The 24,674-nt window shown below is 40.0% G+C and overlaps 1 protein-coding gene across 2 annotated transcripts in view; it reads right to left on the bottom strand.

The window, feature by feature from the left end:
- Positions 1 to 24,674, bottom strand: part of JAM2 (junctional adhesion molecule 2) — a 77,126-nt gene that overhangs the window by 28,189 nt on the left and 24,263 nt on the right. For both annotated transcript variants that reach the window (XM_003263800.4, XM_003263798.4), the window contains exon 2: positions 4,364 to 4,429. In XM_003263800.4, the coding sequence (XP_003263848.1) occupies positions 4,364 to 4,429 (66 nt within the window). The remainder of the gene's footprint in view (positions 1 to 4,363; positions 4,430 to 24,674) is intronic.

Raw genomic sequence — 24,674 nt, 5'->3', positions numbered from 1 at the left:
CTTGCCCTTTGGGATCTTACAATTTAGCAGGGGAAGTCAGATAAACAAGAAACTTAATAAAGTGAATTACCTAGTACGTTAGCAGATGATGAGGATTATGAAGACGAAAGAGAGCAGAGCAGAGTACAGGAGGTTTGAGAGTGCTAGGGACAGAGCTACAATTTTTGAAAGACGGTAGCCAGAGTTCACCTCATTTAGAAGGTGATATTTGACCAAAGGTTTAAAAGAGGGAGAGAATTCATTATATGGTTCTTTGAGAAAGAAGATACCAAGCAAGGAGAGCGCCAGTGCCTGGGCCCTTGGGTACTAATGCCTTGATTTTGAACTCCTAGCCTCCAGAACCATGAGAGAGTAAATTTCTATTGTTTTAAGTCACCTGGTTTGTAGTATTTTTTAATGGCAGCCATAGGAAACAAATGCAGAGAATAAAAATACTGGAATCATGGGGTCAATACCTGAGGATAAGGAAGTAAATGAACTTACAACCTAACTCTCATGAACTCTCTTCTCTCTCTTCAGCCAAAATTCAACACTTATGCCAGCATAATTTTCTGTATCAGGCTTTAGGGTTATTGCTCCATAACATGGTAGATTATAGCAGGGGCTTCGGAGTTAGACTTCTACCATGTACTCCGTATGTGATATTGGGAGAATTACTTTTTTTGAACATTATATCCACGTCTGTAAAATGATAAAAAGAACAGTACTCATCTTACAAAGTTGTCACTAAGACTAAATGAGACACTATATTTACATGCGTGATGCACATGGCACCACCTTACATGCAGTACGTGCTCTGTAAATGGTCACTATTGTTTTCACCCTTGAGGAATTTCTCTTAGTTATAGTTGCAAGCTTGCATTGACGTAGAAATATATACTTTATACCATCACAAATTTACCTATAAATCACTCCAATTTGAAATAAAAGGTTATCTCTGTAGGAGATAGCAAAAAATATAGATATAAATCATATTTTCTCAACCTAAGGCATATTAAAAACAGGAAAATATGCCAAGTCTTTTCTATTAAGGTGATTATTTCATTGCCAAAATACCTATTTCATTTGGATCAAGAAAAGAGAATTCTTTGTTTATAAAAAGCATTAGCAACAACATGTGGCAAAATAATCACATTTAGGAATCACATAGATAGAATCATTATGAATTTTAACTTTCCTGGATTCTGTACTGCTAATTATCCTTTGATTTCATTCTCAGGGCTCAAGTTAAAAATCATCAAAATCTTACATAACACAAAAAGAGAATTGATACTACCAAAATAGCTCTGACTTAGCAGAAATTACTTCTGTGAAGAAATGCTTGCTATTAAACTCTAATTTATAGCTTTCAGGTTTAGACTCCCCTTGCAGAGGGCTGCTCATGTAATTTACAAGCCTGGCAGAGCTGCCCTGATTTCAGTCTCCTTCTGCTCTTGGCACTATCATGGGAAGTGATACAGCGCGGCGGCGCTGGAAAGAAGGAATTAATTCATAATTTCTTGATCTCAGAGAAACGAGGCATAACAAATGAACAAATAGGGTGAAACACACATACACATATATACAAATCATAAAATATTATAGACTTACAGCAAAATTAAGTTACTGCATTTAGTCCTAAGACTAAAATGTAGAAGAAACAGAAATGTATTTATGCCTTATGAAGAGCCAAAGCTGGAATGATGGGGACACATATACAATAGAATTAAAATGAAATTCTTAATTAAAAAGAGGTGAGATGAAACAAGAAAATAGAAAACACTTATTCTGGAGTGAGATTAACATTTGATTGCAATACTTTATGGAAGGAGTTTCTATATTAAAAATAAAACATGCATTAAAAAGTAATGCAAATGGGTACAGGGTTTTGTTATGGAGTGATGAAAATATTTTGGAACTAGGTAGAGGTGGTGGTTGCACAAAACTGTGAATGTATCAAATGCCACTAAATTGTTCACTTAAAAACTACAAATTTCAGGTTATGTGAAATTCACCTTGATACATTTTTAAAAAAATAATGTAAGGTTAAAGAATATAATGTTGATGTCCTAACTCAGATATGATGGGAGAGGATATAAATCCACTGTACCCAGTTGGACCCAGCATTAAGAACCTCCGAGAAAGTGAGAAGTGGAACTGAACTTCACTTCCTTTGTCCCTCAGGGACATCCTGGTCCATTTTCCCCTCTCTCACTCTGTGCTCACCCTTGTGGCCTTTCCAGCTTCCGTTCTGGCACCTCACCCAGCCCTGTTTATCCATCCTGGAGGTGTTCCATAGTCCCAAATTCCCTCAATCATTAATTTCCTCTTCCCACCTCTCTCCATTTAAAACTAACTCATACCAGAGTGTTCTATAGCTTAAGCATATAAAATGTTAGAACTTAAGAGAACCTAGTTAACCTAATAATTTTTAAGTAATTTGTTATTAAGTTACTCATTTTTTTTAATGATGAGCTTATTTTTTTTTTTTTTTCCTGAGACAGAGTCTCAGTCTGTCACCCAGGCCTGGAGTGCAGTAGTGTAATCTTGGCTCACTGCAACCTCCACCTCCTAGGTTCAAGCTATCTCCTGCCTCAGCTTCCCAAGTAACTGGGATTACAGGTGCCCACCACTAGGCCTGGCTAATTTTTTTAGTAGAGACAGGGTTTCACCATGTTGGCCAGGCTGGTCTTGAACTCCTGACCTCAGGTAATACACCTGCCTCAGCCTCCCAAAGTTTTGAGATTACAGGTGCGAGCCACCGTGCCTGGCCATTTTATTTTATTTTATTTTTTGAGACATTCTCTCACTTTGTTGCCCAGGCTGGAGTGCACTGGCATGATCATGGCTCACTGCAGCCACAAACTCCTGCGCTCAAGTGATCCATCCACCTGCTTCAGCCTCCTGAGTAGCTGGGACAACAGGTGTGCACCACATGTCTGGCTAATTTGTTTGTTTTTTTTATAGAAACAGGGTCTTCATGTTTTCCAGGCTTATCTCAAACTCCTGGCCTTAGGAGTTTGAGATTACAGGCATGAGCCCCCACTCCCAGCCAGGACTGATTCTTACTACAGCATGTTTTTACTTAACAAGCACATATAATTTGTATTATGTGTTAGGCACTATTGAAAGCACTATGTAAATATTAACTCATTTAATTCCCCCCACTCCAGGCCTTTACTTCAATCTTTGTCTCTTTCCTTCAAACCTATCTTTCTCCAGCTCCAGGAACCTAAGACATACCTGATGATGACAGATCAGACATGTAGGACCTGTTTCTTAAATGTTCATAAGCTCTGGCCTAAACAAGTATTAAATTTAAGAAATAGTAATTCTTCTGATTGCCCAATATTATTAATTGTATAAAAGATAAAGGATCCTTTGGAAAAGTAGTAGGTGATCAATATTTGAAATAAACTTATAGGGCAGGTGTGGTGGTTCATGCTTGTAATCCCAGTAGTTTGGGAGGCCAAGGTGGGCAGACTGCTTGAGCCCAGGAGTACAAGACCAGCTCGGGCAATGTGGCGAAACCCTGTTTCTACAAAAAAATACAAAAAATTAGCCAGACATGGTGGCCTGTGCCTGTAATCCCAGCTACTTGGGTGGCTGAGGTAGAAGGATCACTTGACCCCGGAGGTAGAGGTTGCGGTGAGCCGAGATCATGCCACACTGCACTCCAGCATGGGTGACAGACAGAGATCCTGTCTCAAACCAAATAAAGCAAAACAAAACAACAACAACAACAACAACGAAAGCTTATTAAAAAGCCCATATGTAGGTTACTAGTTTCTTTTGATAATTTTTTAACTGTGGCAAAATAAACATAAAATTCACCATCTTGACCATTTTTAACTGTATAGTTCAGTAGTATTAAGTATACTGTTGTGCATATAACAATCTCCAGAACTATTTTATCTTGCAAAACAGAAACTTTATGCTCTTAAATTAACTCCTCCTTATAAACATTTTTAAGAAGCTAAAATAGATAAGAACATGGTACCCCAAAGTAAGCTATATTAATATCATCTTAAATACACAGAGTGGGGTTTGAAGTGTTCATTTCTATGTATCATATCTAGCTGGCTAGAAACTTTCCAAGCTCTCCATCTCCCAGTTTCACAAATTAGATTTGCTTTGTTGCAGATAATTTAAGTTATAGGAGACCTTCTTTGCACATCCAGTCTTTTACTGAATGTCGAAAATTTCCACTGAGGAGGTGGAGTAAATGTTCTTGAGGTGGAGTCAGCATAAAGCAGCATTTCAGGCAGAGGAATTAGTAGAAGGTAAGGCAGAGAATCCCAACAAATAGAAAATAACATCACACGAGTCACTCTCGTGAGTTATTTAAACAATACAGCCTGTGAAAATCAGTAAGATACTGTACCTTGGTACTCTACTGCTGTGACTACTTGTTGGTCTTTTGGGGCAGAAAACCCATAGGCCTTATGATCTGCAAGATTAAAACAGATAGGATAATTAAAATTATACAAAAATTCATTTTCAAATGTCTGAATGGGATGCAATAGTCAAGAAAACTGTCCTAAAGTTTGGTGACAAGTTTACCCAATTCATAACACATAGTTTTAAAGTATCAAAGTAGGAAAAAGCAAACGAAACTATACATGTTTATTTTCTAGATTGTAGCTTTGGCCTTTAAGCATTTTCCAAAGTAGATTCCATGCATCTATTTGGACCCCACCCCAGACAACACACTCTTGCCAGCCCGATCATTGAAAAATAACTTACATCCTTAATTCAGCTTAATATGCAGTCTAGTGTCACTCACGGTATTGCCCCACAAATAAAAGCTAATTCTTTTTAGTGCTTATTTAAAAGTATAAATAGCTGTATGAATTTATCCTTGACAATACCTATGTCATATAGAAATGAGTCATTTTACATACTTTTGATGAAATTTGTATATATATAAAATAAATGTATATAAGCTGCATATGAAATTATGATGAAAAATTCAGGCAGAACATCTTTATTTTTTTCCCCAAAACATTTCAATGATTTTTGAGAACTCGTCTATAGACTGAAGTAACTGACTATGGTGGCTACCGCTGCTGTGAGCTAATAGTTACATGATGCTGCTGTTGCTTATTATCACTCCCTTAAACTAACACAGAAATTTTCATTTAAAAAGGCACCTTTGATACAGATAGGAGACAGGGAAGTACTGGGTAGAAGAAGGCAGCTCCCTGGCAAAGGCCCCACCCTCAGGCCTGGAGACCCGTCACCCTGAAAGGGGACAGGCATTCCTGTTTTCATGCCCAAAAAGTTGCCTTTTGTCCCACCATGCCCCTGTCCTGTACCTATATAAACCCCAAACCCCAGGTTCTAGAAGCAGATGAGCAGGCGAGGAGATGAGGAGACAAGCAGACAAATGGCGGAACAACAAGGCAAAGAAAGACAGATGAGGAGAGACGTCTGAACACCAAGAGGAGTTCGGCTGGGGGTGGTCAGAGAAATGTTTGGCCTCTGGATGGCCAAACTCCAGGAAAAGACCATCTTCCCACTCCATCCCTTCTTCCAGCTCCCCATCCATCCTGCTGAAAGCTACCTCCACCACTCAATAAAACCCTGCATTCATCCTTCAACCCCGTGTGTGACCCGATTTTTCTGGGATGCTGGGCAAGAGCTCAGGATACAGAAAGCTGTCACATTGGCCCTCGGCCCATGTGAAAAGGCAGAGGGTCCGTTTAGCTGGTTAACACTCAGGCCATCTGTGGATGGCAAGGCTAAAAGGGCACATTGTAACACACACCCACATGGGCTCCTGCACCTGTCTGTCTGCATGCTGCCCCTCCCCTCAGGGATTCAAGCAGGGGTGGCGACAGAACAGGTGAGCCACACCCCTGTCACACGTCCTGCGAGGGGGATCAGGGAACTCTCCCATTTCACCTTCACATACTTGCTTTTATGCTGTAAAATTCAATATTCAAAATAACCTGGTGTGGTAGGCATTATTAGTACTAAAGAAGAAAGTATCAGAAAGTATCAATAAAACTTTCTAATTCCGTCTTTGATCTATATCACTTTCTTTATGGATTTCATTCTATACTCCAGTGTAATGACCACGTTTAAAAATAATTTAAATACTTCCCTATACATCTCTAAAATATAAATGCTACAAGCGCAAGTCTGTAGCCTGTTATAGCCTCTGAAATTAACCCAAACACTCAGAACAGTGCCTGGCATAAAGCAAGACACAATAAATGTTTGTTGAATAAATGAGCCCATTCCTTATTGTATACTAATGAGAAAAGTCCAGTAAATGAGGTCGGATCAAACTGATACTAAGGAAGAGTTCCTGAAGGCAAGCAATTCTTTTTTGTTGTTGTTGTTGTTTTTGTTTTTTTTTTGAGACGGAGTCTCGCTCTGTCGCCCAGGCTGGAGTGCAGTGGCACAATCTCGGCTCACTGCAAGCTCCACCTCCCGGGTTCACGCCATTCTCCTGCCTCAGCCTTCAGAGTAGCTGGGACTACAGGCACCCGCCACCACGCCTGGCTAATTTTTTGTATTTTTAGTGGAGACAGGGTTTCACCATGTTGGCCAGGATAGTCTGGATCTCCTGACCTCATGATCCGCCCACCTTAGCCTCCCAAAGTGCTGGGATTACAGGCGTGAGCCACTGTGCCCAGCCAGGCAAGCAATTCTTTGGGGGAAAGTATTGTAAGTATACAATATTGGATTGGTATTCATTGTTTCAAACTCGGAATAATGCAAAGCATTATTGTTGGTTGATATGGTTTGGCTGTGTCCCCACTCAAATCTCATCTTGAACTGTAGTTTCCATAATCCCCATGTGTTGTGGGAGGAACCTGGTGGGAGGTAATTGAACCATGCTGTTCTCATGATAGTGAGTGAGTTCTCACGAGATCTGATGGTTTTACAAGGGGCTTTTCCCCGCCTTCACTCTGCACTTCTTGCTGCTGCCATGTGAAAAAGGATGTATTTGCTTCCCCTTCTGCCATGATTGTAAGTTTCCTGAGGCCTCCCCAGCCACGCTGAACTGTGAGTCAATTAAACCTCTTTCCTTTATAAATTACCCAGTCTGGGGTATGTCTTTATTAGCAGAGTGAGAACAGACTAATACATTGGTCATCTCAAGTAGACAATTTAGGCAAAACAATCCAACTGCTGTCCTTTGTTATTCACCCAAAAAATTATACATGATATAAGGTAAGACTGAATTAAGCCTATAATGAAAATCTAAAGAAGGTTATTTCTTGACTATATATTTCTATAATTTACTTGAAATGCTATTTCTCCACTCATGCTACCATCTGTTCTCTGTCTTCCTGTGGTCTACTGACCCTGTTTTCACCAAGACAAAAATGATCTATCTGTTGGCATATCTAATGGACACTTTTCAGTCTATATCTTACCTGACCTCTCTATGACATGTGACTCTGTTGACTCCTTTGTATTCTGTAACTTGATTCTCTCCTAGTCTTCATCCTTCTGTTCTGATCCTAGTGCTTCATTCTGTCTGCTTTGTGAGTTCTTCTTCCTCCTTGTTCTGCCCATCCATCCATCCATCCATCCATTGTCATCCATCCATCCATCCCTCCAACCATTCATCCATCCATCCATCCATCCATCCATCCATCGATCCATCCATTCAACCATCCATCCATCCAGAAGCTGCTTTTCTGACTAAACTACCTCCTTTTTAAAGAATATTTTATACTCTCATTGACCCAACTAGCATTTATTTGCTAAAAAGTCATAACTCCACATCTCCAGCTCCAATCTGTCTCTTGAAATTAAATTTGTAAGCCCAGCTTTCTGCTGGACATCTGTATTTCCATTTCCCACAATTACCACAAACTCATAGGCAAAACTCATCAGCTTGCCCCCAAACTTCATCTTATTTCTACAAATCCCATCTCTGTGTAAAACATCACATTCCATGTGGCCACTCACACCAGAAACTTAGGTGCTGCCCATGATGCATCCATTATCTCATCCCTTCATTCATCAGCTTCCATCTATAGACTAAGAATTGTGAGTCCTCCATGAAAATGTTCTGAAGTATTTTTCCTTCCATCTCTTTCCCATCTCTCACCTTTATGCCACAAAGTGGTCAGGGAAGGGATATGGACAGCCAAACCTGAGAGAGAAAAATAGGGTCTTTTCTGCCTTTCCACATCAAAAGTCCTAGCCATTAGATTAATGGAAAACATTCACAATTTAGGCAAACATTTAAGAGAAACCATCATGAGCAAATTACACCTGCTTTCCAAACTTGGAGTACAGAGAAGGAAGTAACTTAGAGGACAAGGACCTTGATGGACTCTTGAGAAAGGATAATAATAGCTAACATTTATTAAGCACTTGGCACTTTACAAGTATTAACTCATTTGACTCTTACAATTCTCTGTGGCAGGGTACCATTTGTACTCACATTTTTGAGGGTGGGAAAACTGAGGCACAAAGAGAGTAAGAAGTTTGGCCATGATCATACAAGAAGTAAGTGGTGGAGGTTGGCTTTGCACTCAGTCAGTACCTAAAGCCCACATAGTTAATTACTGTGCTATACTAGGCCCACACCTGTTGTCCCCCAAGCTGAACACTAGCAAGGATTGCAGATTAACAAAGATGCCAGGTGGAAAGGTTCATTGGTCTAATGAAGACAGGAGAGTTTGAGAAATTGGTGGTTAGAATGAAGGCAAAAGACTGGCTCTGAAGCACAACAGGAAGGTGGAAGCTAAGAGGCTGAACTAGGAAAGTAGGACACCAAGGTAATCCCAGAGAGGAGGTCTAGGTGAGGGTTTCTTCATCTTGACACTATTGATATCTGGCACCCAATCATTCTTTGTTGTAGGGGGCTGTCCTGTGCACTGTAGGATGTTTTGCAACATCCCTGGCTTCTACCCACTAGATGCTGGTATCACCACGCCCCCAAGTGATGACAACTAAAAATGTCCCTGAACATTAGCAAATGTACCCTGAGAGATGGGTGTAAAGAACTCACTCCTGGTTGAGAACCACTGCTCTAGACTTAGAGTTAGACCAGTTTGAACAACCAGGAACAGGAATAAACCAATAGACTATAAAGAATGGCAAAGAACCATGAATTCTAGGATTTTGAAAAGTTCGTATAAAATCAGAATTGTATAACTGTGAAAGAGAATTGATTATACTCCTGGAAAGGAGAGAGAAATCTTTCATATGACATGACAACTCTTCTTTGATTTATTCATCTCTATATATCAACATGTAAATTAGTCTTCCATTGTGCTAGATTTTATCACTCCTAAGGAGCACATGCTATTCTGGAGAATTTTTTTTTCCCCTTAAAAGCCTGGACAGCAAATCTAATTGTGAAGTTAAAATTTGCAAAACTACTTTGAGAGGCCAAAGAAGGAGGATCACTTGAGGCCAGGAGTTTAAGACCAGCCTGGGCAACATAGTAACATCCCCCATCTCTACAAAAAATTTTTAAAAATTATCTGGGTGTGGTAGCACCTGCCTATAGTCCCAGCTACTTGGGAGGCTGAGGCAGGAGGATCACTTGAGCGCAAGAGTTTGAAGCTGTAGTGAGCTATGATCGCACCACTGCACTCCAGCCTGGGCAACACAGTGACTCAAAATATATATATTTTTTAATTTGCAAAGGTCTATGGGACACAAATTACTAAATTTCTAGTATAACAGGAAAACCAGTGATATGCAGTTTCGATAGCTCTAAATGGCAAACATATTCAATAAGGAAACTGGCAAATGTGGTGTCTATGTGAAGAGTACAGGACTGAACTGATCCTTTCTATTGACAGCTGTAAATATGTCTGTAGAAAGCAGTGACCCATGTGGCTCAATCTTAGAGAGGTGTCAGGTCCACCAGGGAGTAATTTCAAAAGAACTCTTTTGCTTGTATATTTCAAGAACCATGAAAGGGGTCCATGCAATCTTTTTAAATATCCTTTTCCATACACTTTGATCACATAGCAGCTGTTCTTTCTTTTCTCTTCCCCCATATCACTTTCTTCTCCTGCATTCCTTTATTTCCTAGCTTCTCTTCTGCTTCCCACATTATTTTATAGACTCCAAAGATAGAGTCTGAATCTTCAGAGAGCAGAAGAAGGAGAGACAGGAGACCAAGCCAGAATCCTCTTCAGTGAGGTATGGAAGACAGGATCTTAAATACTCTTGTTGCTTTACTCCTACTTTTATTTATTTTTTATTTTTTTAATTTTTGAGACTGAGTCTTGCTCTATTGCCCAGGCTGGAGTGCAGTGGTGCAATCTCAGCTCACTGCAACCTCCACCTCCTGAGTTCAAGTGATTCTCATGCCTCAGCCTCCTGAGTAGCTGGGATTACAGGCATGCGTCACCACACCAGGCTAATTTTTGTATTTTTAGTAGAGTCGGGGTTTCACCATGGCTGTTCTCAAACTCCTGACCTCAAGTGATCAGCCTGCCTCTGCCACCCAAAGTGCTGGGATTATAGGCGTGAGCCACCGCGCCCGGCCTACTCCTACTTTTGATGACAAAATCTCTGAACATTTTTGCCAGTGATTCCAATGCCAAACCATTGTTCTGTGAAACTTTCAAAGTATACGTTGAAAAGGTCTCTTTGTCTCCTTTAGCAATGTGTGAATTAATGCCCTCGGAGAAACTCTACTTATGATTGACAATTCTTGTGATTTCTGAAGTATTTTAGTACACTTTTTAGACAAAACAATGAACACTCAAATTCCCTGGAAATCAGTCGAGGAAAACCTCGGGGCAAAATAGGAAAAGATAATCTTTGTTCCCTCCGTATCATCATACCTTTGAACTTTTCAAACACCACACTGCCTACTGAGAATGTTTATTTTCTTCAGTAGGTTCTGGCCTTCCTTCATTTCAGGCAAACTTCAGTACAATCTGAGATTATAAGATTTAGGAACTGGGTTTCGGGAATCACTGAGAAAGAAAATCATTTTCTCTTTCTCAATTCCAGTTTTCTACTTGTTAAAATTTCCTTTAAGAAACATTTCTTAAATTGTCAAAAATTACTATAAAAGTTCTGTGAAAAATAACAGCTGTTAGCTTCAGGAATTTTGTTAATTCCCTTGTACATTTTTTATGTGTATATTAATATTTGAACAGAAAAACGATGTATCACAGATGTTAAAAAAGAGGATTAGTTGAATTGGCAAAATTATGTGGGCAAAAAATTATAAAGGGAATTAGCTTTAATAAATTAATTATCAGTAGTATTTCTTAGTAGCTGAATATTTGTTTCCATTTTTTTTTCTTTTTGTGTGTATAAATTTAAGGGGCACAAGTACAATTTTGTTACATGGGTATATCGTGTAGTGGTGAAGTCTGTGCTTTTAGTGTAGCCGTCATCCAAACATACATTGTACCTATTTTTGTGATTTTAAGTATCTTCTCCTTCTAGCTACCTTTCTTCCTCTAATTCTATGTACTTCAGGGTTTACCAACAAATTAAGTAAAAATATTTAAAATGTATGGTCGCTTATGTGGAACTTATTTGAATAGAAAGCTCTGAATCTTTAAATTAAAAAAATTTATCATAAGATTTCTACCTTGTTTTAGCCTTTCTAGTCTTAGAGTTCCTTTTTAAAAAACTTGTACCTAATAACTCTTTTTATAAAAACAAAATGTTGGATTTTATATCAACATATCACTAGCAGATGTTAGGTATAGCCCCTGTTGGCTGCTTTCTTGAAGTGATTTTTATTTTTTCTTCACTTTTCCAGAATAAATTAAATAGGAAAATAAACAAAAGAGAATGGTCATGTAGGCCTGCTGGTTGAGGTCAACGATTGTCTTAAAGTTAGCCTCAGAACATCTTTAATAGTTATGAACATGTTCCAAAAGCACTGGCAGAAGTTCATAAAATAAGGTGAAGATATGATTATTTTCATAACTGCTAACAACTCCAAGTCAAATAATTCCCAGTCAAATGAAACCTTTTGTGTTTCTTTTCCTCTCAACTTTAAGAACAAAAGTTTTTGTATTCTCTATTACTGATCTAAGATAGTCTGGTTTGATGAAGAATATTTACTTTACATTACTACAATTTTAAAATTACTCTAAAGGTGTCATTTAAATTAACACTTTTAATTGAAAACATGACTAGGAAAAACTGGAGAAGTGTTACATAAGTTGGGTTTTTTTTTTCTTTTTCTTTTTTCTTTTTTTTTTTTTTTTGAGACAGAGTCTCTCCGTGTCACCCAGGCTGGAGTGCAGTGGCGTGATCTTGGCTTACTGCAACCTCTACCTCCTGGGTTCAAGTGATTCTCCTGCCTCAGCCTCCCAAGTAACTGGGATTACAGGCATGTGCCACCACACCTGGCTAATTTTTGTATTTTTAGTAGAGACGGGGTTTCACCATGTTGGCCAGGCTGGTCTCAAACTCCTGATCTCAAGTGATCTGCCCACCTCGGCCTCTCAAAGTGGTAGGCTTACAGTCATGAGCCACTGTGCCTGGCCGGAAGTTTTTTGTTTGTTTTAAATGTATAGTACCACAGTATCACGTATAAAAGCAAGTTATAAAAAGTATGGATCTCAATTATAAGTTTCATAAAAATAAAAATTTATGGCCATGTGGTTTTGATAGTTACTGAAAGACAATTATTATACTGATATGGTTTAGATCTGTGTCCCACCCAAATCTCATGTTCATTTGTAATTCCTAATGCTGGAAGTCAGGCTGGTGGGGGGTGATGGGATCATGGGAGCAGTTTCTCACGAATGGCTTAACACAATCCCCTTGGTACTGTTGTCATGATAGTGAGCGAGCTCTCCTGAGATCTGGTTGTTTAAAAGTGTGTAGCCCTTCCTCCCTTCCTCCCTTCCTCCCCTCCTTCCCTCCCTCCCTCCCTCCTTCCTTTCTTCCTTCCTTCCTTCCTCCCTCCCTCCCTCCCTTCCTTCCCTCCTTCCTCCCTCCCTCCCTCCCTTCCTTCCTTCCTTCCCTCCTTCCTTCCTTCCCCTCCTTCCTCTCTCTCTCTCTCTCTCTCTCTCCCCTCTCTCTTTCTTTTTCTGAGACAGAGCTTCCCTCTGTCACCAAGGCTGGAGTGCAATGGCGCCATCTTGGCTCACTGCAACCTCCGCTTCCCGGGCTCAACTGGTTTTCGTGCCTCAGTCTCCCGAGTAGCTGGACTACAGGCATGAGCCACCATGTCCTGCGAATTTTTGTACAAATAGTGGAGATGGGGTTTCGCCATGTTGGCCAGGGTGGTCTCAAACTGCTGGTCTCGAGTGATCTGCCCACCTCAGCTTCTCAAAGTGCTAGGATTACAGGCGTGAGCCACTGTGCCTGGCCAAAAAGTGTGCAGCACCTCCCCGCTTTCTCTCTTGCTCTGGCTCACACCATGTGAGACGCCTGTGCCCCCTCTGCCTTCCTCCATGATTGGAAGCTTCCTGAGGCCTCCCCAGAAGCAGAAGCCACTGTGCTTCCTATACAGCCTGCAGAACCGTGAGCCAATTCAACCTCTTTTCTTTATAAATTACAATTTATTTATTTATAGCAATGGGAGAACAGATTAGCACATATACTAACAAATAAAAAAAGTTGCACAGGGTTAGCATTGACAAATAAAATAATGCCACCCAGTATTTATTATGGATAAATATGTATATTAATAGAAAGTAACCCAATGAGGTGGGAACTAATTTGGAGCTAGATATTGTGGTCATCTATCTCATTATCGTCTAGCCATACTAGATTTAGAGAGTAGGGGAGAAAGAAAAAGCGAAGCAGACACATGTCTTTATAGTCTCTCGAACCAGACAATCTGGCCCTTCCTCTTAATGAGACATCGGTATCCTATTTTCAGAGAAAGGGAAGCCACAGCAAAATGCAAGGAGAAAGAAAAGATGCACTTGACTTTAGAGTTACTGGTGGCTGATGTCCTGGTCAGTTTATGATCATCTTAGGAATTTAAGGATAATTTTCACTATGAATAAATTCTCCCCTTAAGAACCTAACTCCTAAGTAAGATATGACTCCACTGTGCTAAAATCCTCATTTGACAGATATATTAGTCTGTTCTCACACTGCTGAGACTGGGTAATTTATTTATTTTTTATTTTTTATTTTATTTTATTTTTTTGAGGCAGAGTCTCGCTCTGTCACTGAGGGTAGAGTGTAGTAGCACGATCTCAGCTCACTGCAACCTCCACCTCCCAGGTTCAAGTGATTCTCATGCCCCAGCCTCCCGAGTAGCTGGGATCACAGGCACCTGCCACCACACCTGGCTAATGTTTGTATTTTTTAGTAGAGATGGGGTTTCATGATGTTGGCCAGGCTGGTCTTGAACTCCTGACTTCAGGTGATCCACCTACTTAGGCCTCCCAAAGTGCAGGGATTATAGGCATGAGCCACTGCGCCTGGCCAAGACTGGGTAATTTATAAAGGAAAGAGGTTTAATGGACTCACAGTTCCATGTGGCTGGGGAGGCCTCACAATTATGGTGGAAGGCAAAAGGCACATCTTACATGGCAGCAGTCAAGAGAGAATGAGAGCCAAGCAAAAGGGGAAACCCCTTATAAAACCATCAGATTGCGTGACACTTATTCACTACCATGAAAACAGTATGGGGGAAACTGCCCTCATGATTCACTTATCTCCCATCAGTTCCCTCTGACAACACGTGGGAATTATAGGAGCTACAATTCCAGATGAGATTTGGGTGGGGACACAGCCAAACCATATCAACAGATATGACAATTGAGAGTAGTTAAATAAGTTGCTCGAGGTCACAATGTTTTAGAAAGCAGGGAAGCCAAGATGTCCATCTGCTTAGTCTGCCCCACAGTCCCCTTTCCTCTCTCCCTGCCCTCAAATCAGTACAAGGCATTATGAGAAAGTAGCTCCAAACATAAGACCACCAGACACACTGTAATGGCTTCATAGCCATTTTCAACCTTTAGGGTTGTAAAGATATTATTCAGAGAGTATACTACAAATTTCCATCTTAACAGAGACAGTGTTAATGAGTAAATGTTTATGGTGAATGAACTAATTTGAATAAACCATGTATATTTATGCACAAAAGTTTTATGCCCTCTCCCTTTTCTGGTTCTTCAACAACTTAAGTATAAGAGTGACTACTGATGATTCAGAATTGAGGATAAAGTTATTTTCATATAAGTTACATGCATTACTAAGTTCAGGAAAACTTCCAGGGCATTCCATTGCACAAATAACTAGATTAAAATTTTTCAGTGATATTAGAAAGAGATGAAGTAATTAAATTAACTTCTCAAAGTAAAATAAATTCTCAAAAATTTCAAAAAAAATTGTCCTTCACATGTTCAATCGTGTAATGGTAGCCAGTGGCACAGGAAAACCTGAATATCTCACCAGGTACTTCTCATCAGACATGAAGAAGCCATTTTAGGATTCTGTAGTCTTTGATTTTCCCCAAGTGACAATCTCAGCCAAACACAATTCATTTACCTGTGACATTAACTATAGATTTTAGATAGATGGCAACAGTCAACTCGAATCTTGTAGACTATCAAGACAAAATGAAGAAATACCCCTTCCAAAATGGATGCCAGTAAGAGCCACATACTCAGCGGAAGCCATGGTTGTTGGCCATTCTGTGTTCTAATTGCTTCTCCTTAAGAGTAAGTTACCAGAAAACAAAACGATGGCCCTAAAACTTCATTAGTGGATAGTAGAAAAATATGAAAGATGTCAGACATCAAAACAGACACTTGGCGTAATGGCAAAGAGAGAAAGAACAAGAAGCCTGGGTGCCCTCCTTACTAATGAGACAGGGTCTGGGTTGTGTATAGGCGCACCTCTACAGCAGAGATGGTGCATCAGACTTTGAGAGCTGTATTAATTAGGATTATTCATTGCTCTTTAATCTGAAATTGTAGTTACCTAACTCCCAGACCTAGATACAGCTTTTAAAGATTGAAAGTACAGAACCACTGCCAGCATTTGACAGTTCTGTTTCTCACTAGAAATATACTTACTAATTTAATTGTCAAATAAATCATTTTTAAGATTAGGTATTGTAAATCATTTCTCCAGAGTTTGATCAGCTCTGGGCAAGTGGTTAAAACTGAGTTTCTGAACCTGGATTTGAACTCTGGTTCTGAAATTCTGTGAGAATCTGCATCTCTGCACAAAACACCCTAACAGCTGATACACATCCAGATTTCTCAGGGGCTGTTTGGGTCAGGGGGGTAGAGAAATAATTATTCCACAGGTATTTGTTACTTACTAAACCACCTGGATGTGGTGGCATGCCCCTGTACTCCCAGTTACTTGGGAGGCTGATTTGGGAGTATTGCTTGAGCTCAGGAGTTTGAGACCAGCTTGGGCAACACAGCAAGATGAGGCAGGAGAATCACTTGAACCTGGGAGGTGGAGGTTGCAGTGGGCTGAGACTGTGCCACTGCACTCCAGCCTGGGTGACAGAGCAAGACTCTGTCTCAAAGAAAAAAAAATAAAGAAAAAGATAATGTTTTTCTAAAATAGGTTATATATAATAAATAGGCACATAAAGGGATACAGGTTGACCATGAGTTTAATCAGGCTTAGGTTTTGGGACCAACCCTTACAAGAGTACCTACCAAGGCCCAAGTGAGGGTGGGTGGGGAAGGCTTAGCAATGCATGCACATTTTGTAAAATTTGCAAGAATAAGGGTTTTTTTTTTTTGTATTATGTTTCTTACACAGGGAACTAATAACCCGCTCCACATAATTTTGGGCTTCTTCTTATTAATGAGTTTACTTAGCTTTCTCAACTTTACCACCCACAAAGCTGGGAGAAAGAAATGGTCTCCACGGACCATGATCTGATATTCAGCCTTTAAAATACTAAAGATTTTATATGGCCAATGATTTAGCATGCACACTCTCTATCAAACTTCATTTCTTAAAATATGAGAGTTGTGTGAATTTTATTTTTCAACTTTCCTGCTGGAAGATGACTCATAAAATCTTGGCCCTTACATTACATACAAGTGTTATTAATTAAATTCTATTACCACAAGTGCTTACAGAAGAAACTTGAAAACCAAGGGAAACTTCCCAGCCATTGTTGCTTCATGCTTCCTTTGATTAGTCCTCAGGAAGCCAAAAGAACAAGAACCATTTATTTTGAAGTGCAGAACATGGAAACAATGGTTTGGCATCGCTTAACTATCATGTTCACAATTGTCAGGCAAGATTCCTAAGAATTAGCTACCCTGATTTCTTGGGTCCTGTAAATCCAGGGACCATAATTTCCCTTTTCTTTTGGTAAAAACAGTTCTTTGACTTTTTTATTTCAAAAGTAGTCCCACACATTCAACTGTGAGCTAACACCAACACACACTTTTTTAGGGTCAGTGAACTAGACCAATAAAATAAATCATTTAGTGAATATCTGCACACATTAAAATTAGTGGGACCTTTGGAGCTGCCTCCTAGAATGGTCAGGAAATGAGTTTTTGTGCTATTGGATAAAGGTCAATTTTTTTTTTTTTAATTTTGACACAGGGTCTTGCTCTGCCACCCAGGCTGGAGTGCAGTGGCGTGATCATAGTTCACTGCAGCTTTGATCTCCCAGGGCTCCAGCAATCACTGCACCTCAGCAGTCCTGAGTAGCTGGGACTGTGGGCACATACCACCATGCCTGGCTAATTTTTGTGTTTTTTGTAGAGACAGGGTCTCTTTACGTTGCCCAGGCTGGTCTCGAAACTCTGGGCTCAAGTGATCCACCTACCTTGGCCTCTCAAAGTGCTGGGATTATAAGCATGAGCCACCATGTGCAGCCAAGGTCAAATTTTTGAAACTCTTTCAAATTGAGTATTGGAAAGAGGAACGAGGGTATTTGTGTCCAGATATGGTATACAAAAGTCTAATTGTCATAATATAACTCAAGTGAAATGGCTGTTTGATGTTTGTCATAGCATGAAGAGAACTGGATTTATGACAGAATCTACCAAAAGTTTTGAAATTATTTAGAGTCAGCCTTAGCACATAATCTTAGCACTTAGTCTTAATAAGGTGGTATCAGAACTGACTTTATTCCCATTGGGATAAAGAATTAAATTGTATTCTAACACTATTATTTTCAACAGCTTGGCTTTTTGAGTAAGTATCATCTAAAATTAAATAAAAGACAACATTAGAGTCTAGCAAGGTAAGAAAAGAGTAGTCTATTAGAGAAATGCAACTTAAGTCTTAGTCTTCATTATAGATGGAAACAGAATCATTCTGTCTTTAGGAAGTCATAACCCAGTATTTGAAACCCAGTGCTGTGAATTACTAGCCACGTCACCTTGGACAAGCTACAGCCTCAGTTTCGTTTAAGTAAAATGAAGCTAGTAATGCCTTCCCTAGTTGATTGTAAAGATTAAATAAAATCATGTACGTAATTGCTTAGCCTACATCTTGGCACACAGTAGATTCTCTATAAATACTCGCTTCTCATCCCTCTCCCCTCACTTCACATTGCTTTTTATCCAATGTGGTGACGCAGATAGAGCATTTCACAAATGATTCTACAATAATCGTGTATGAGGATGTTCTATGAAAAATGAATTGTTAGGGTTATACTTTTCCCCCATCTTTTTAAAATTTATTTATGTATTTACTTTTTTAGACAGGGTTTCGCTCTGTTGCCCAGGGTGGAGTGCAGGCACACAATCACGGGTCACTGCAGCCTCAACCTTCCTGGGCTCAGCTGACCTCCCACCTCAGCCTTCCGAGTAGCTGGACCACAGCTGTTAGCCAACATGTCTGGCTAATTTTTCTATTTTTTGTAGAAATGGGGTTTCACCATGTTGCCCAAGCTGGTCTCAAACTTGTGGGCTCAAGTGATGTGCTTGCTTCAGCCTCCCAAAATGCTGGGATTATAGGTGTAAGCCACCACACCTGGCCTCCCCTACCTTTTTAAATGTAATGACTATTTCATTACAGTGGAAAAGCCCTGGGTTTAAATTCTTCCTCCTTTTTTGTCCTTGCTATGATATGTTTTGGATATTTAAAACCTCTTTGGCTGTGTCTCATCCTCTGTAAAACATAATTTATGATGATGCCTTCCATAACTACCTCAATTGACACAACCCATCACACCCTTCTTCTTAACACACTTTCTACACTTAACGTCCAGGACAACACACTTTCCTAGTTTTTCTTCTCGTGGCTCCCATCCTTGGTCAAATCTACTTCTGTATCTGTATTTCCTTCTTTAATGATGTGATCCAGATTCCTGGCATTAAACACTCTGACATGCTAAACACTCCCAAATACATATTTCCATTCTGGATATCTTTGATGAACTTCAGATCCAAATGCCTATCACCTGAAAGTTTATGAGACATTTCAAACTCTACATCCAAACATCATCTTTCTTTCTAAACCTGTTCCACCTTCTCCACCCCACATGATGGCAATTCAATTATTCCACTGCTCTGGTTGAAAAAAATCTGGCATTTATCTTTAGTGATCCCATGTATCACAGCCCATCTCCTATTCATTAGCAAAACCTACTGGCTTTACCTTCAAAATGCATTCAGAATCTGACCACTTCTCACTCCTTCCATAGCTACTACTGAGGTCTGAGCACTAACATCTCTTTCTTGGATTGCTGCAATAGCCTCCTGACTGTCCTGCTTCTGTCCTGCCTTTCTGGAATCTAATCTCAACACATCCACTAGAGTGACCCTTTAAAATGCTAAGTCAGATCATGGCACTCTTCTGCTCAAAACCTTGGACTGCTTCTTCATTTCCCCAGAGTAGAAGGAGAAGTTCTTTCATTGGCATAGAAGGTCCTATGCAAAGTGGCCCATTGCTTTCAGACCTCCTTTTCTTGACTCTTCCCTCCCTCTGCTCCAGGGACACTGGCTTCCTTGTTCATCCTCAATCAGGCCAGACTCTGGCTGTTTCCTCCATCTGAAAGACTCTTCCTTTAGATGTCTATTAACTCCCTCACTTCTTCACGTCTTTGCTCAAAGGACACCTCTTAATAAAATCTCCTGTGATCTCTCTATTAAATATTTCAGCTCACCTTCATCTCACCTTTCCCCTTCACATTCCTGATTCCTTTGATCCTGCTTTTCTTTTTTCATATTTTCAAACGATATACAATTGAAAGTAGCATTATTATCTTCTAATGCATTATATGTGTGTTTATGTACTGAAGGTGGGGCCCTTTATTTTGGCTACTAATTTTTGTTAATAATCCCAAGGGCAAAGAACAATGCTTGCCATATGGTACTCAGTAAATATTTGCTGAATGAATGGAAGTGAATTATGGAGAAGATGGAATGGAACACACTAGTCCCCCCTAATTCATGAGAGATACGTTCCAAGACCCCCAGTGGATGTCTGAAACCATGGATAGTGCCAAACCCTATATACACTCTGCTTTTCCCTATACAAACATACTTATGATAAAGTTTAATTTATGAGTCAGGCACAGTAAAAGATTAATAACAAGAATAATAGAACAATTATAACAATATGCTGTAATAAAAATTATGTGAATGACGTCTCTCTCAAAATATCTTATTGTACTGTATTCACCCTTCTTGTAATAACGTAAGAGATAAAATGCCGATGTAATTAGATAAAATGAGGTGGGTCACAGGCATCGTGAGGTAGCATTAGGCTACTATTGACCTTCTGACAATACATCAGAAGGAGAATCATCTGCTTCAAGTGATCCTGAATCATTCAGCCACAACGATGTCACTGGTTGGATGACAGGAACAGGCAATATCAGTGACTAACAGGTGGGTAGTTTCTACAGCATGAATACACCGGACAAAGGGATGAGTCCCATCCCAGGTGAATTGTTTATTTCTTGAACTTTTCATTTAGTATTTTTCGGCTGTGGTTGGCCACGGGTAAAACTGCAAAAAGCAAAACTGTGGATAAGGGGGGACTATGATATAATGAATATACCACTTTAATTTTTTTAATTAAGAGATGAACTGCCCGGGATTAAAGAACAAAAGATTTTGAAGTAGCCAATTCTGACACAAAAGACATTACTGTGCAGAAACAATTTTCACATTATGCTGTGACAAAAAATTAAATGAATATATTTGATGCTTAAAATGATAGAGTCAATTCCTAAAATATTTTTCTAGATAGTAACTTAGAAGGTGATTTTAAAAGCCACAACTACCAGGTGCGATGGCTCATGCCTGTAATCCCAGTATTTTGAGAGATGGAGGTGGGAGGATCACTTGAGGAGTTTGAGACCAGTCTGGGCAACACAGTGAGATCCTATCTTTACAAAAAATAAACAAGTTAGCTGGGCATGGTATGTGCTCCTGTTGTCCCAGCTCCTCAGGAAGATGAGGTGGGAGGATCACTTGAGCCCAAGAGGTCAAGGCTGCAGTGAGCTGTGATCTCGCCACTGCATTCCAGCCTGGGAGACAGAGCAAGACCTTGTCTCAAAAAAATAAAAAAATAGCCTGGCCAACATGGCGAAACCCTGTCTCTACTAAAAATACAAAAATTAGCCGGGTGTCGTGGTGGGTGCCTGTAATCCCAGCAACTCAGGAGGCTGAGGCAGGAGAACAGCTTGAACCTGGGAGGCAGAGGTTGCAGTGAGCAGAGATCGCACCATTGCACTCCAGCATGGGTGACTGAGCGAGTCTCCTTCTCAAATAATGATAATAATAATAATAATAAAAGCCATAACAATGTAATTTTTAAAAATCTCTATTACTATAAAATCAAAATAAGCTTAATAAAGCATTCTAAATTTAATAACACAAGGTGAGCAATTTTCTTAAATTATTTGCTTTTTTAAAATGTTGATATACAACTGAAAATAGCATTGTGATAGTTAATTTTACCTGTCAACTTGGCTAGGCAATGATGCTCAGATATGTGGTCAAACATTCTGGATGTTTCTGTGAGGGTGTTGTTGGATGAGATTAACATTTTATTATCATTATTTTTGAGATGGTGTCTCACTCTGTCACCTGGGCTGGAGTGCAATGGCACAATCTCAGCAAACTGCAACCTCAACCTCCTGGGTTCAAGCGATTCTCCTGCCTCAGCCTCCTGAGTAGCTGCAACCACAGACGTGCACCACCACGCCTGGCTCATTTTTGTATTTTAGTAGAGATGGGGTTTTGCCATGTTTGCCAAGCTGCTCTCAAACTCCTGACCTCAAGTAATCCACCTGCCTCGGCCTCCCAAAGTGCTGGGATTACAGACGTGAGCCACTGTGTGTGGCCTGAGATTAACATTTAAATCGGTAAAGCATATTGCCCTCCGTAATGTTGGTGGGTCTCATCCAATCAATTGAAGGCCCAAATTGAACAAAAGACTGACTTCTCTCAAGCAGGAGGGAATTCTGCTGGCAGATAGCCTTTGGACTTGAACTGCAGCCTTGGCAATTCCTGGGTCTGTAGCTTGCTTGCCTCCATAATCACATGAACCAATTCCTTAAAACAAGTCTCTTTATATACACATATGTACATACATGCACACACATACACACATATCTTGTTGGTTCTACTTGTCTGGACAACCGTAATACAAGCATCATAATGAATTATAGTAGTAAATTAATTTGATTGCCTACTTAAAACTAGTGAGCCTTGTACCTTAGGGGTTCCTTTGGAGGTCTGGCAACACAGTCATTTAAAAAGTGTTCCATAGTCTATTTTGTTCTGAGAATGCTGATCTAAAACAACCTTACATAATCAAGCACTTGCCTTTAAACCTTAATACCATCTTCAGAGGCGTGTCAAGGACAAAGGACATGCTCATGTAGCCTTTCTTATCCTTTGCACAGCCTTCACTCAGAGAGGAGGTACAGGCATGGGTGGGAGTGCTGTCTCCTCTCTATTACAATTTTCTCCAACCCTCAAGACCCCTCTTAAGTCTCACCACCTCTAGGAAGTTTTACTGTTAAAGCCCTAGGCAACACTCTAGACAACCCATAGAACTTTTCTCTCCAATCTATGTTGATGAAATTAAGTAGCATTTTATGATTTGTCACATTTGGTGGCTATTGTGACACTATTCTCTTCTTTGAGGTTCCTTTCCTGCATCTTCTCCCTCAGACTGGCCATTGGCATTTAGCGTTTTACAAAGGGATACGGATTCCATGGTGATAAAGAAACACTGGGTTGAGAAACACTGGGTTAACAAGTTAACACAAAGTTCTCTATTGTATAAAAGGACTTATTGGAGCCTCTAACATGCTAAGGAGCATTGTGACTCCCCAGGGAGGAATATAATTTAGAGCAGGAAACACTGGAGTAGAATAAGAGAGAAAAAGTCCAAGAGGAAACCATGTAAGAGATTGAGAAGAGGCAATTGGAGAAATCAGAGAAACTAGGACAGAATGATGTCATGGAAATCACGGAATGGCAGGCTTTCAAAGAGGGAGTGTCAACAATGTTTGATGTTCTAGAAAGGTCAAGTAAGGTTTTGACTTAAAAAGCAAGCCATGGGCTGGGCGCAGTGGCTGACGCCTGTAATCCCAGCACTTTTGGGAGGCCAAAGTGGGCAGATCACAAGGTCAGGAGTTCGAGACCAGCCTGGCCAACATAGTGAAACCCCGTCTCTACTAAAAATACAAAAATTAGCTGGGCATGATGGCGCGCGCCTGTAGCCCCAGCTACTCGGGAGGCTGAGGCAGGGGAATCACTTGAACTCAGGAAGTGGAGGTTGTGGTGAGCGGAGATCACGCCACTGCACTCCCGCCTAGGAAACAGAGAAAGACTCTGTCTCAAAAAATAAATAAATAAATAAAATAAAAAATAATAATAAAAGCAAGCCATGGACTTAGGAACTAGTAAATTATTGGTGATACAATGATAGCAATTTCAATGGCATGGGAAACAGGCAATGTGCAGTGAGCTGAACGGTCTGTAAGAAAATTTAGATAATAAATATATATCACTGTTTCAAGAAGTTTCCTTGGAGAATCATAGCAGGGTTCTTTCCTACATTAAGTTGTAGAGGTTTGAGCATATAGCCTGTGGTAAGAGAACTAGTAACGAAGATAAGTTGAAGATACATGACAGAGAGAGGAGATTAATTGCTGCAACAAAGAACACAAGAGACTGGAAAAATAGGATCATGCACACAGGTGTGAAATTAGCTTTGGGTAGGAGACACCCCTTGTCTTCATCTGTTTTCTGTTGCTTATAATGGAATACCTGAAACGGGGTAATTTATAAAGAAAAGGAATTTATTTCTTACAGTTATGAAGGCTGAGAAGTCCAAGGTAGAGGGGACACACCTGATGAGGGTCTTCTTGCTGGTGGGGACTCTCTGAAGAGTCCCTAGGTGGTACAGGGCATCACAGGGTGAGTGGGCTCAGTGTGCAAGAGTGCTAGCTCAGTTCTTTCTTCCTTTCCTTATAAAGCCACCAGTCCCGCTCCTATGATAACTCATTAATTCCTTAAATTGTTAATCTATGAATGGGTTAATCCATTCATGAAGGCAGAGTCCTTATGAATCAATCACTTCTTAAAGGCCCTACCTCTCAATACTGCTACATTAGGGATTATGTTTCAACATGAGTCTTGAAGGGAACAAATATTCAAACCATAGCACCCCTCTTCCTTTGATTCAGGAGGGAAATTGACAAGGATGAAGATAGATGTGGACAAGTTTGCAGTTCATCCTCCTTACTCTTACATGAGTTAGGGCCTTAAAACACTATCTGCTATTTAGCTTCCTTCAGAGGCCTCCTGTTACCTTCAAGATGAATTCCAGATTCCTTCAAATGGCCT

The sequence above is a fragment of the Nomascus leucogenys genome, chromosome 25 (assembly GCF_006542625.1).
Source record: "Nomascus leucogenys isolate Asia chromosome 25, Asia_NLE_v1, whole genome shotgun sequence".
NCBI classification, from domain to species: Eukaryota; Metazoa; Chordata; class Mammalia; order Primates; family Hylobatidae; genus Nomascus; species Nomascus leucogenys.
The sequence above is the reverse complement of the archived record's forward strand: the minus strand, read 5'-3'. Positions and strand labels throughout refer to the sequence as shown.